The sequence below is a fragment of the Cryptomeria japonica genome, chromosome 3 (assembly GCF_030272615.1).
Source record: "Cryptomeria japonica chromosome 3, Sugi_1.0, whole genome shotgun sequence".
NCBI lineage: Eukaryota > Viridiplantae > Streptophyta > Pinopsida > Cupressales > Cupressaceae > Cryptomeria > Cryptomeria japonica.
This window is the reverse complement of record NC_081407.1, coordinates 996,916,246-996,931,659: the sequence shown is the minus strand read 5'-3', so window position 1 is coordinate 996,931,659 and position 15,414 is coordinate 996,916,246. Positions and strand designations below refer to the sequence as shown.

Sequence of the window (15,414 nt, the reverse complement as noted above, 5' to 3'; positions counted from 1 at the left end):
AATGCCACTGTGGATTGAAGTGCTAGAAAACCATCAGATGGACTGCACCAGAGCTCTGAACTGCACTACTAAAAATAGAGTTGCCTGAAATGGTACTTACTAAAAATAGTAAGTCTCGAAACCAACTCCCAACAGTCTGCTTTTCGAACCATGAGAAGGAGCTCGGAAAAATCAAAATAATCTCAAAACCCTAGCAGCTGCCACCAACTTACTAAAAATAATTCCTCTTGAAACTAAATGTAGGTTATATCACTGTGAAGCTCTCGAAAAACCCAGAAGGAATCCACAAATGAAGTTGCAGAAGCCCTACCGGATAAACACCAATTGGATCAAACAAAGCTCCACAAAAATAGGAAACCCTAACTCTTCATTTCAATCAGCCTAGGGGTCTCCGGAATAGGCCAATGGACCACTGATTACTCCTCACTGAGAAGGGGACTAAACAAATGTGTTGTAAGGGAATTAGTTAATTATAGTCATTTATGATAGATTCTCTTACATCTATAAGTGTTGTCATATATGACAGATTATATGATAGTTGTAAAGTGCGTAACATCTGTCATACCTATTTTTAGCATAAATGAAGCGCCCAAATTTGGAAGCATTGGTCTAGAAGCTACTTCAAACTTGTAATCATCTATATATTTTATGTCTTCTGTGAGGGTTTAAGAGAGGAGTGCGAAAATTTGTTCTTTGTAGGGATATGTTCTCGAATTTCCTCCAGAAGACACTAAATGTAGACTCCATGTAAAGGATTAGAGCCTACAAGTGTATTGAAACAGATTGTTGCAAATTAATACATTGGTTTGATGCTTTGGAGTGTGAGATTTTTTACTTCAAAGGGTTTTGCCCACGTATATCATTGTTTCTTCTCTTCTGTCTATCTTTTTTCTATTCTCTTGCGTTTTTTTGAAGTGTTGATTAACATGTCGTTATGCTACCGAAATTTGTTTGGATCTGCAAACTACATTACCTTTCTTCTAAAGGTTAATGTGTGGGAAATTAACTATGCCTATTTTTCCTTTAATGGCATAGTAGCTTAGTCACCTCATTCTCCAAATTTCCTTCAGATTCGGTATTCGACGAACGTATAAAAACTTAATAAAATTCAGAAAAATTCAACAGAAATTCATACACCAAACCCAGCCACGATTTTCCCCTCTCATAGTGCACTACCACCATCAGGTTTTTGCTTTGTGTTTTTCGTAAAGATGTTCTATAGTCTACCGATTACTACTATATTATTATTGAAAGGTGAACGGAAAAGCTTTTGTTTTCAACCAACATTAATGCTATTATTTTAATATAGTTTTAGTTATTAATATTCAATAGAGTTAGATTTATTTATTGTTTTATAGTTTTAATTTATATTAAATTTTTATAAAAAAATAATATTTAATATATTTTATTTATTATTATTTTAATTTATTTTTAATCTATTCATAATGCTTTCAATTTATTTTGCAATCTTAAACTATTTTGATAATTTATTAGATGTATTACTTATATTTAAAAAATATATATATAAGGTGAATTTAATGTCGAATTTTTTTCCGAAATTTTTGCCTTCGCCGAATTTCATCTGAATTTATGGTTCTCGAACTCAAATTCGAATTTGAATGCGGTGACTTTGCATAGTAGTATGTGCTTGTATTGAGATGTTGAAATCTAAATTAAAAGTAACATTAAATACTAAAGATGCATATTGGATCTCAAATGCCCTTCTGGGTTTGTCTTTTCCTTTCACTCGTGAAACTACATTTCTGTATGTTTATGAGCAGCTTCTCTTCCCTCAATCTCAGAAATGCTTGCCTAATGTGCCACAAATGTTCTTCTTTGGTCCTACTAAAAAATCAAAATATCATCCAAGTGATAATGACAAACATACGCAAGAAATCCTTCAATACCACATTCACAAGCCACATGAAAGTACTTGATGCATTAGTTAACCCAAAAGGCATGACTAACCACTCATATAGGCCCTCATTTGTTTTAAATGAGGTCTTCCATTCATCACCCTCTTTGATTTTGATATGATGATACCCACTTCACAGATCAATCTTCGTTAAGTATTTTCAACCACTCATATAATCCATAATGTCGTCCATCCTTGGCAATGGAAATATGCATTTGATAATGATCTTGTTGATCACTCTTGAATCTATGCACGTCCTCCATTCTTGTTCTTTCCTTGGTGCTAACACCATTGGTACCACACATGGGCTTAAGCTTTCTCGAATCAATTCTTTCCTCACCAACTACTGCACTTTGTTTAGCTCCACATTTTTTGTTTGTGTCATCTTGTGCACCACTTTGTTTAGCAAACTAGCTCCTAGTATCAGGGTTAAATGATGATTGATGCTCAGAATTGGTGGTAATCCTTCTAGCACATTCTCTAACACATTATCTTGATATTATGTCAACAATTTAAATACTTCACTTTGATGGACTTGAAAAGCACTGAGAGGGGGGGGTGAATCAGTGACACCAAAAATAAAACTACTTCAAACACTAGCTAGTAGATGAACTTAACAAAACTCTTAAACACAATGCATGCAATCCAAAATGATATAACAGCATCCAGAAAAAGTAAAGCATCCACCATAACACAAGTGTTTGTACGTGGAAAACCCAAATAGGTAAAAACCACGGTGAGATGGAACTCACAAGTTAACTATCTACAGTAATAGATAACTGACCGGTTAAGGTCTACAAAGTGTTTTGCTAGGAGCGAATCTTGTTAGAGATCCCAAAGCTTGATTAGAAGCTTATACCCTGTTAAAGGTAGTACCCTGTTAGGAGTAACCTCGGTGGAGGATTTATGATTCCAAACTAATGGATCACCCTGTTAAGAGGATTTATACATTGAAGCTTATTAGAGCTTACCCGGTTAGGGGATTTGATTCTGCTGTAATTGTTAGATAACAACAGGATTGCTTTGATCCATTCTGAATAGCACAATACTTGCTTGATCAGATCCTTCTAAACATATTCAACACTGCTCTTCTGCATACTCTGCAACTTAACTCTTTTTACCTTCGCACATAACATAACACTTTTACTTATATGAAATAATTCATTGCAATGTCAATATATAGACCTTATGATTTCATGTCGGCCTAAAGAAATCATAACACAATTTCCTAGGTGCAGTGTATCTGGACAAGTGATCATAACTCATCACAAAAATTACCGCCAAGCAGTCGGTGCTAGTAACTCATCACAAAATTACCGAATACCGGTTGGAACAATCAAATACTGGTTTGAGTAAAACATATGAACCGTCATCCTTGAATCTCCACTTGATCTCCATCTTGATGCCGACTTAGTATAACCACAGGTTGTCTCTTATGCACATACCGGTTGACACAAAGTACCGGTTAGAGATAAACCTCTTAGTATAACCTCTAACATACCGGTTGACAGTGTAAACAATTGAAGTTACACCGGTAGTCAATATAATGATGTGTGTGTGTGAGTGTTTCATCAATGACAACATAAGATGAATACATTACAATCATCATCAAGCCAACACATTTTGCATTGGTTCTTCTTCCTTTGCAACAATATTTTTTGCACTTTGGATGTTGCACTTCCTTGAAATCAATATAAAGCACATGTTTGTTGGAAACACGGTTGCCGTTGCACCAAAAGATCATCCTGTTAATGCCCGATACAACCATGAGACTTAATGAACCCACGGGAGGCGGTTAAGCCATGTTGCGAACCAGGGCACTGCGTCGCACAACACAAGGAGACCAAGGGCATACACCTTCCAACAATCCCCTCCCCAGCATAAGCAAGGAGTTTGAACCCGTCACCCAGGCTCTAATACCACTTGTTGGAAATACGGTTGCCATTGCACCAAAAGATCAACCTGTTAATGCTCGATACAATTGCGAAACTTAATGAATCCATGGGAGGCGATTAAGCCATGTCGCAAACCTAAGCGTTGTGCTACACAACACAAGGAGACCAAGGGCGCACACCTTGCAATAATGTTTTCATGTAATAGTCCATCCATAAAATTTCTTCCATCTACCAAATACATTATGGCGTTACTGCATACCTTTTGCTTTCTTCTTCTAAAGGTATGAGGATATGCCTTTTTCCATTTTAGGTCACAATGTAAGTATTCTTTCTCCCATCATGAATCGCTTTCCTAACATGCTGCCATGGCCTAACCAACAATATACGACATACATCCATTGGCATAATATCACACAATACTTCAACATTGTATGATCCTATGTGAAATTTCACCAGACATTGTTCACTTACAAGAATCTTATGTTCATCTTGAATCCATGAGATCCTATATGGGATTGGATGTTTTTCAACTTCAACTTATTCACCATTTCCTCAAAAACCAAATTGTTTGTACTACCACTATCAATGATATCTTTACAACACTTACATCCCAATTTGCACCAATTTCCCTAGCGTTTCTATCTACAACAAATCTCTCCTCATTACAAATGATTTACCTTCTTAGTTTTTCCTAATAAACTTGGTGATCCAATAGGTTCTTCCTCTGCATATGCTGCCCTTGCACTATTCTTTGTCCTTTTGTTACCAATCCCTTGGTAGCATTCAATTTTTGGGTTCAAATCATAAAGAATAGTGAATTCCTTTAGAAACTTGTACATTAAAGTACACATACTATGTCAAATCATGGACAAGACAAAAACATTAGGAGCAAGTCTGTAGAAATAAGAGTGAAGTAAAAACACAGAATTATCTATCATTACAAGAGACTACAAAGGCATTGAATCACGTGAAAAAAATTCATCGTTTGTGTGAGATATCATTAATATGTAAAAGTAAATTCTATGTATATGAAACCATGTACCAGAGTACTTACGCACTGAGTGCACCACCACCCTTTGCATGACCATCCATTTTAGTAATAATTACAGCACCTACAGAAACACTTTGCTTGAACGCCTGAGCTTGATCAAATGCAGCTTGTCCAATACTACTGTCCATCACAAATATCACAAGATCTGGTTTCTGCAAGCTCAAAACCAATGAAATAATTTACAAACAACCTAAACTATATGAAAAAAAAGATAGTCACACAACAAAGTTATTGCTAAAATTATGTTAATACCGTTGCTTCAGACACTTGGCGCATTTCTTCAAAAAGTGCAGCTTCTTGTTTGTGCCGCCCACTTGTATCCACAATTATGAGATCGCAATTTTCCTTCTTGAATCTTTCTACACCCTCTTCAGCAATTTTTACAGGATCAGTTTCTGTGTAGCTGCCAGCATCAAATAAATTTTAGGAAACAAAAAGAAGTAAAAATCATGCTGAAATATATCATCAAAAACCAATTATTTGACATTTAGGCTTACGCTAATCAACCAGAGCACTACTACCAAATCCTTAAATGTTTCAATTTGAGTTCAATTGCAGCAAACCAGAACATTACTAAAAATTTAAACTGTATGAAATATAGAATAACCCATCACAAAAGCTAACATCTTGATAGGTCATAGGTGCACCTATTCAACTGCCACTTTCCAATTAATTAAATCAGATGTCTGATAATATAATGTCAAATGAACACGCTTTGGCCTATCATCTCCCTACATGATCCTTTAAAAGCAAACATACTTAAGACAGATTTTAAAAATGTCTTAAATTTTAGTGTCTTTAACAATGAATTCTGGTGGAAACACTAAAGAGAAAATTAAGTAATTACATTAATGCCCACATATGACCAAAAGTAGGTCAATGGGACTGGAGGTTACAGCAGTTAACAATAAAAAGTTATAGGAAGGAAATCTCATAAAACTACATAAGACAAAATAAAGCATCATGCCACTAACAAAAAGCTATTAATGGCAAACAGGAGCCTCCAAAGCACGTGCTGGTGAAGACAGGAAGGAAATTTCACCAAATATCCCTATCTGCATCTAAAATGGAGGCACCTGAGCCATCATCAGCTACTGTGAGAAATAATGCTCATCAGGGAGTATCCATGGTCGGAAGGTCATGCTAGGATAGCCTAGGAGGAGCCAATGCAGTTCCTCTAGAAACTCCCATAACATCCAAGGCTGGTGTAGCTCCCACAGTAGAAAAGAAGCTCATAATGAGTCTGCCCCAGTGATCTAGGAGGCGACCAGTAAGTAGTAGGTCCATGTTGTTAGCATGGGCTGAGTCATGCCAACAAGAATGAGTAGAGTCATTTTGCCAACAGAGAGTAGGCTGGGAAATTTGAGTAATTTTAGTAGCAATGGTGTGCTGCAAGAAGCACTACCCAGTTAATTGGTCACCTTTGATATATGAATCGCTATCCAAAGGCCATTTCATGTTGCTTGTTGCCTTGGTGGGCTGGAAAAAAGAGTTGATCAATAAGGGGGCTCTAGAACCTCTAGACTCCCCCCTTGTAGGGATCTATGCTGCAGAGTGATGAACTCACAAAAAGAAAAGAGCCAGGTACTGCTGGTCTAAATATCTGAAAAAGTAGATATACACTTACCTGAGTCCCTGTAGAGATAGTAAAATCTTCGCCAGATCTAATAGTAAATGGGGCATCAGATAATCAAGTGTTACTCAGTCTACACCTCCTAAAGCCTCCTAGAAGGAGCAAAGACAGCAGATCCGGGCTGATGAGGGATGTCATGATCAGTTTAAACTTTAAACTAAATGGCAGTAAAATCATTACCTTTTAAGGATTTTTCAAATGATTTGCTACTCAAGTTCTATTTTGTATTTTCCAAAAGGGTGACTCATTGTATAAGAAAGCATGTATAGTTTTGAACCTAGTTCCCTGTATGTATACAGCTTATGCTCAACACACTGATGACTTTGAATGGTGAAGATGACTGCTGAGAGTGGCTGCTCAGGTGATGTGCAAATAGGAATCCTACAATTAACCATGTGCTACATTTCCGTGTTGAAATGGGGTAAGTCATTAGCTGACATTTTATTTAACACAAAACATTTTTGGTATTAAAGATAGATAATACATGTTCACACTCTGAAAGGAAGTAGCAAGAAAACTTGAGAAGGGTTGACGCCTTGGATGTCGACACCTTAGTTAATTTCAATTTTTATCTTTGGTTGAACCTCCATCACATTCACTGGCCTAGTGAAGAATTCTTCATTCAGGTAAAAAAAAGAAATCTCAAAAGGGCAATGGAATCACCAAAGCTAGGTCATGTTCTGGTGTTGCTTGAGATGGAGTCCAACTGTGAAAGGAAAACCTTGGAGCTAGAATAGCTGGTGGAACTTGCACTGAAACCTATGATTCATTATCCAGCCCAATGAATAATTTGACAGTCTAAAGAAACAGAGATCTTCAAAGGTAAAGAAATCACAAAAGCTCAGACATGTCCTGATGTTGGTTGAGCAGGAATAGTTTTTCTGCGAAAGTAAACCTCAGAGTTACAAGTGATGCTGCCAATGTCACAAAGAGAAATCCAGAATCCTAATGAGAAGTAGGTAACAAAATCCGTTTTAACAAATAAGCAACAAGAGAAATCTAGCATGGATTGTGCCTTCTTGCCAAATTAAGCGATCCTTACTTTGAGACTGTTTAGAAATAAGGGAGCCCATTAGAAACTTCTTGCAACTATCATCATTGACTTAAAGCTACTGAAAATTTATATGTATTGGACGTGAACAATGTCTACAATTCTCCAACAAAAATTTCATACAAGTCTGCACAGCTGCCACATGAGCCAATTGCTACCTTCCTCAGATTACAAGTCTCAAGATTGACATGACAAAAGTAAGAACAGACTTGGATGAGTCAGGCCTCAGAGCAAGAACAGACTTGGATGTGAGGGCCCTTAGAACATGAATAAACTTGGATAAGTGAGCGAGGTTGCAGACAGACCATGCTCTCATTATTGGATTTCCTGGTGACAAATCACTTATTCTGTACTGGGTTCGTTGAATGGGAAGCACACAAATTTTGTAACATCTTGGTTGTCATCTCGTTAAATAGTTAGGAATTCAGGAAAAAATATTCAAATTATATTCTTTCCATGATCATGTTTTTATCAACATTCTAAACTTGGGTTGTCATGCAGAATACTGTTGTTGTGACCATAGTTTGCAAATTCTGCGAGTACCCTCCAAGCTGCCGAGTACTCTCTATTTTTTTCGCTGGGCGAGTTTTCATAAGTTTAACTCTTGCATTTTTATAGACGCAAAAAAACATGGGTAAAAATGTCGACGAAGGTAAAAGACTGATTAAAATGCATTTTTCAAATGTTGTTTTTGCTATAAAACCATGCATTTTCTCTTTCGAGATGTCAATCTTTAATTTAATACATTTTGTGATTCAATTTTACAAAAATAATATGTTTCTTTAAGAGATCTTATGTTTTAGTACTTTCTAAGTTGCCGAGTTTTTGCCGAGTTCAAAATTTGGGGCTTGCTGAGTACTCTCCGAGTCCGAGTCTGCAGACTATGGTTGTGACTATATTTTGGTTTTCTATTTCATTAATATTCAACAAAAGAAGAAACATTCTCAGAATTTGCCAATGCACCTGCCATAGAAGGGAATCTTGGCCTTTGTTGCATTCTGTTTCAGCTGATCAAATGCGCCAGCTCTAAAAGTATCTGCACAGACAAGAGCTGGCTTCCAACCTTTCTTTTGGTAGTAGTGAGCATACTTTGTACAAGTAGTAGTTTTCCCAGAACCTGCATGTATCAGCAAAGCAAGATACAGTTAAGAGATGTTATTCAAAAATAACTATCAAATAAAAGTCTCATCAATGGCATAGAGGATATAGGAAGAATCAAATACGACAACATACAGTTTTCCATGACATGAGAATGAAGAAAATTTTAAGCAAATGAATAGCATTTAAGTCTTGGGAGTGGCTAAATGACAAAAATATTGTAAGCAACAAAACCATTAGTCCTCTTCATTAAAAGGAGTGATTGTTCAGTGCAGCAAATTATCAAGCAACAAAGCGTGCAGCTCAAAAAGTATACGTCCACACAACTTCAGAGGACTCTGAACAGATATAGCACAGAAGTACAAAGAACAAAAGAATTATCATTACTAACTGTAGTGATTGACTTCTGCATTCCTAGCTATATCTCAAATTACCCCAGAATATTTAAGTTAATTAATTTCAACAGTCAACATTCACAAACATCATTGGCTTACCTTGTAAACCAACGAACATAATAATGTTTGGCTTTCCTTTTTTGGGTGTGTAAGGAGGTTTCCCAGGATCCAGCATATTACAGAGTTCATTGAAAATGGCCTGCAAAAAAGAGGACCAGCATTTCACTGAAGAATGTGAAATTAACAAGCTCTCCTGTAAAAGATAACATTTTCGCCTTGGCTCGATGAAACTGAGATGATAATTAATCAAAGGTGATTGGTAAGAAAAAATCTTTAGTACATCAACCAACACAAAGTGAGACCACATTCAACATCAATTGCTCAAGTTTACCAACAAAAAAAGCATGGCATTGCCTGTGGAATGATTGCTTGGCACAAAATATCCCACATAAGGGCATGTAATGTCCCTACTAGATAGAGATCATTGTCCTGTAACACAAATTGTTAAAAAACAACAAATATATATATAACTAATCTAATTTGCAATTAAACTTCAATTACTTAATTAACACTAATCTCAATTCTTATTTAATAATAAGGATACGAGTGCAGTACTGGGACATGTCCTTAGGCGGCTGTGAAGCTCGCCTTCTTGGAACCCATCTTGGTTCCAAGCCATACCAGTAAATCGAAGGTTAATTCGATTCATGTCTTGGATGTAATTTCTTACACCCAAGCCATACCAGGAAATCGAAGGTTAATTCGATTCTTGTCTTGGATGTAATTTCTTACACCCAAGCCATACCAAGGAAGACCATCATATATGATCAATTCCTTGCCTTGGATGATGCATCTCATCATCCAAGTCTACCAGAGAGGACCGGCCAGATCTGTCTCTTCTTGGATGAACTTTGTCAACCAAGCCATAACATATATGCATATAGATACTCAGTATATACCGCCTACCAGGGATTATCATAACCCCTGCATTAGACAAAGGGAATTTCTTCCCAACAGCCTCCATCATATAGCCACATCATTCATATTACATTCTACAATTCATTATCATTTTCATTCCATAATCTACATTTACATATTCCTATATTCACATGTATTCGGTAACATATATTCAGAAAATATTCATTAACATGTTCTCAGGAAAATTCATTAACATATTCCTAACTATTCATTAACATATATTCACAAATATTCATTAACATATATCTAGAACTATTCATTAACATGTATTAAAATATTCATTACTATATATGTGTGTGGACGTGTTCCTCTGTGAACCGCAGACATCACTTACCTGTCGCAGTCTGCAATCTGTTGTTGAAGCTCCTAGACCGTAGTCCGCTTGCTATCCTCCCGTCTCCCTTCCTATCGTATCACTTGTAATGTCCCCTACTAAGTTTAGGCTTGTTTTAACCATAATTAATCCATCTCGACATACTTTGGCTTAAACTAAATTGATTAGGAGACAGAACTATCTTTAACATGAATCCAATCAGTGATAATAAAGAACATAGGCTTCTTCCTGATATAATCTTAAACATTCTATCTGATTTATATACTAATATTTATTATTAATATACATATAGCTTTATATATATTTATATACATTATTTATTCTCAGATATTATCATTATATTACTGCAGATGCAGAACTTATAAAACGTTATAATAATTATAATTATATTATTATTATTATCTAGATTTATATTACCATTAAATTCTGCATAGGAATGTTATCGGGCTTCAAATATTAAGCATACATATTAAGCACATCCCTATGCGTACCAGCCCGAAACAAATGTCACTGCCTGGAACTCAATAACAATTCTGTTCTAATCTGATACCATACCCCAATGTGATTCCCAGACAATATAATAACAGAGGCCTTGTCTTTTCTTATTTCCTTATCCATTATTTCTCCTCTTAAATCTATCGTAAACCAAATCACTGACTTCTCACAATTCCGTTATAAATTCTTTATATAAATCTGAAACAAGTTCTTTACTTAGTCTACACTTTATTCTTTATTCACTGATTTCTGGTGCATTCGTATTACGTATCCTCCCCCCCCCCTCTTGGAAATGATTTCAATCCACACTAAATACCTTTGGGTATCGAAGGGTTGCATCTTATTGGGAGTAGACGTATCCTTTGTCAATGATTTGTTAATAATTCTTAATATTGCATCTTTTGGAGAATATTTTCCTTAATCAAATTATATCTCTTAATTGCACCTCTTAATTATATATCGGTTGGATATCAATTCCTTGTTTGTCTCTTTGACTAAGTCAATCTGATTAGTTTGGATTACATTGCTGACTTGTCAATATTCCAATGCTGTTTATCGTTCTTTATGATATCACTGTATCTTTAACAAGTCTTCTATTTAAGCAATTCTTTTCTTATTGACTTTCATGCTGCATATTATTTGCAAAATATATCGTGCTTTCTTTATTCTCTTACTTGTATGTTACCTTCATATGTCATGCTTTTAATTGATGTTTTTAGGATAAGCTCTTTTTATATTAATATTGCTATCTTATGATACCACTCTCTCTAATATCACTGTCTCTTGTTGAGGGGACAATATCTGACACCAGCAGTCTACTTAGTATTTGCTTACTTTATTTATTGATCAGGATGAGTGTTATTAATATGTAATATTTATTTATACTATTTTCAAATATAATATAATTTATTAAATATTTCAAGAATATTTATTAAATAATAATTTTTAATAAATAAATAAATATTTAATGATTCCAAATAATCATTTGTTGATAATAATTATATTAATTAATAATAATTACTTCATTTAGGTTACACATAATGATCAAGGAAGGGACATGACAGTCCGCCCTTCCCGAAATTGCTTGTCCTCAAGCAATTGACAAGTTTCTCAAATTGAGTGACCTCCTAATACAAGGTATGTGTATTGATATATGAAGATATGAAGCATATGTGGAGTATATGCACAATATACATAAGGTCATGAGGCATGAAGCCTGAATACACTTAGTACACATGAAGCATGAGGCCTTAAGAGTATGTAAGACATGGATAGCATGAAGTAATACACACAAAGTCATTAAAACACATGCAAGGCTTAAAGTATACACAAAAGTAATACCTCTAGCAGTATTCACAGAAGCGTACACGCCACATGGAGGTGCAAAGTGTGATATCCCCGATGTAATTAAATAATAAATCTAATAACTTTGTTGTAAGGCCCAAATTTAATAACAAAAATTTCGGGCCCTTTTATTTAATTAGATTAGGCAAGTTTTGGTTGGTCATGTCGGCCCATTTGTAACCCTTCAGGAAGTTTCCCGGAGCCCATATATTTGGCCGTGTTAGTCATTGTTGGGGATATGCGAATTTTTGGTATCTTTTCTCTATTGTGCGAATTCCTGTTGGAGTTTTGTTTCTGCCATTTCGGAGGTGAAAGATCCTCCCTATTTGGTATTTGCAGTTTCGGTGAGGATCACCGCTCACCCTATGCTGTCATTGTAATCGTTCCAGATCTGGCAAATCTAGAATTTTATCATTGTTTACTTCTACCGCTGCGTCTCTGTTGATCTGGTTCTCCGGGAAGTCACCACACAAGCTCACCGTACCTCTGCACCACCGAAAGACCTTCTTGTCACCTCCGTACAGCCTCCTTTTGGCCACACTACACACCTTCCCCACCACCGTACAGCCCTCTTGTGTTCCACCGTACAATCTGTTTGGCATCACCATACGGCCCTTACACCGTATGGCACCTCCCTCACTTCCCCGTACGGCACTCACACCGTACACTCCCTTCCTCTCCACCGTACGCCCTCCACCCCACACCACCGTACGACTTCCCTTCACCGTACGGTCATCCAACCTCACACCACCGTACGGCCTCTTCACCGTCCGGCCTCTCCACCATACAGCAGCCCCCCTCCACTCCACTTCGTGCGGCCTTGCTGATGCACCACCGTACAGCTCGTGTTGAATAGTTTGGGAACATTACAGTGGTATCAAAGCTTGTGATCTTGCCAGCCTGTTGTGTAGCGGATGCAAGTGTACACCAGAAGGAGGTACTTTTCAGCCGATCGAATGGGCGAACCACAGGACCCTACAAGAGAAGTCATGGCACTATTAAGGGAGCTAACCAAAAGCCAAGCTCAACTGAACGACACCCTAACCAGAGGAGAGCAATGACAACAAATCATGGAGGAAACCTTACGACAATTGGCCTTGGGAAAAACAAATGGAGAACAGAATGGACAGGGCGATGATTCTGTCACGGGAAGGTCAAACGTCCAACGCTCACATTCACGGCCACTGATGCCGACTTTTCCTCAAAAATCCGAAGCGCCACGGGGGGAGCCAGAACCCACCTTTCAGGAGATGCAAGCACAGTTGAGTCAAGATTGGAGGGATGCAAATCTCGAAGGGGACATATCCTTCAAGGATTATGTAGAGCTCCGGATGAAATACTCGGGCGGCAAAAGTTGGGGCCATTCTGGACACTATAACAATGGCATCAAACGGAAGGTTGGCAAGATCAACCTGTCATCCTTTGATGGGGCCGGAGCGACCTTCGCACGTGCCTAGGTTCAAAAGGCAGATACTTACTTCCAACTCAACCCGATGCCTGAAGATGTAGCTATCAAGTTTGCAGCACTCCACCTGGAAGGGGTCGCGCATGAATGGTGGCATCATGGAATGGTCACTCTTGGCCATGACCAGATAACTTCCTATGTTGAATTCACAGAGAAGCTCATAGATTGATTTGACGGGAAGGACCCAGAACTCAATTTCAAGGAGTTGGCGCAACTAAAGCAGTCGGGATCTATGGACAGTTACATCACAGAATTCCAGAGACTATCTGTGTTGGTGACCGACATCTCAAAGCGGAGATTGGTGGTCTTGTTCATAGACGGGTTGATGGAACCACTGAAAGGTTGGGTGAAAGGGTTCAACCCCAGCACGCTCACAGAAGCAATAAAAAAGGCCCGCAACATGGCAACATCCTCTTCTTCCAGAAGTTTTGTACCTACCAAACCACCTTTCGTTCCGAAGGAGAAGGATAATAAACCTTATCCGAAGGGGTCATCGCTCGATGAAGCCACAAGACAGGAACTCAAAAGGAAGAAGTTGTGTTTCACCTACAAAGAACCATGGGAACCAGGCCACCGATGTTTGGGCAAAGGAAAGATTCACTATATTGAAGTAATGTCTGATGGAGAAGAGGAGTAGGAAGAAAGCAAAACCCCAAGGGAAGAATCGGCCGAAGAAACCAGCCTGGCGGAGAGAATCTCCACATTGGTTCGGAGGGGGGGCCTCATCGCCACACTGGCGGGTACTCCGAGGTGCAGTGTATTTAGAGTACGTGGTACACTCCAAGGGCAACGAGTTCTTGTTATGCTCGACGGTGGAGCCTCGCTCAACTTCATAAACTCGTCAACCGTAGGGGCTTGTGTACGAAGGAACATGAAGGGTTCGGTGTCAAGGTGGCAGGAGGCAATCTCCTATCATGCACTCACCTAGTTCCGCAACTGAGTATCACCATGGGAAATTACACGGTGACCGATGATTTCTTTGTTGTGGATCTGGATGACACGGATGTCATATTGGGCATTCAATGGATGGAGACCCTCGACCAGTACACACAGAGCTTCAAACGGATGGAGTTCTCATTCGAGGTTGATGGCAGGAAGGTAGTTCTCACAGGAATGTCGAATGGCGGCCCAAGGGAGATTTCTGCCAAAAGGATGGAAGCCATCTTCAAACATGACGACGTAGTCTGGGCAACACATTGCTTGATCTCAACAAAACCTGTGAAAGGGCAACCGATTCACTATCAGGATGGGGAATTTCAGTCGGTTCTGGATGAGCATAGTTTGGTCTTCACTGATATTTCACCTGGTATACCCCCACACAGAGGGTTTGAGCACACCATCGAGTTGGAGGAGGGAGCAAAACCCGTTATCACCACACCCTATCGCCACCCGAAGAAGTTCAAAGATGAGATAGAGAAAACGATCCAGGAACTCCTCGATAAGGGATGGATCAAGCCAAGTTCTAGCCCCTTTGCGTCCTCAGTGGTACTGGTGAAGAAGAAGGACGGGACTCTCAGAATGTGTGTCGATTACCGTGCACTAAACAAGAAGACTATCAAGAATAGGTACCCCATTCCCAGGATCGATGAGCTACTGGACGAACTACATGGCGCAATCTATTTCTCCAAGATTGATCTTCGTTCCGGCTACCATCAGATCCGTATGAGGGAGCAAGATGTGCAAAAGACGGCCTTTCGTTGCCATTACGGACACTATGAGTTTTGCCGTTTGGATTAACCAATGCTCCGGCCACTTTTCAG

General features: G+C 38.2%; 1 protein-coding gene across 1 annotated transcript in view; it reads right to left on the bottom strand.

Moving 5' to 3' along the window:
* The window catches only part of LOC131045306 (signal recognition particle subunit SRP54 2), a 216,112-nt gene that overhangs the window by 173,771 nt on the left and 26,927 nt on the right, over positions 1-15,414 (bottom strand). Inside the window, exons 2-5 of the mRNA XM_057978872.2 lie at positions 9,138-9,237; positions 8,509-8,662; positions 5,114-5,264; positions 4,865-5,013 (exon numbers count right to left, since the gene is read on the bottom strand). Coding sequence (XP_057834855.1) covers positions 4,865-5,013; positions 5,114-5,264; positions 8,509-8,662; positions 9,138-9,237 — 554 coding nt within the window. The remainder of the gene's footprint in view (positions 1-4,864; positions 5,014-5,113; positions 5,265-8,508; positions 8,663-9,137; positions 9,238-15,414) is intronic.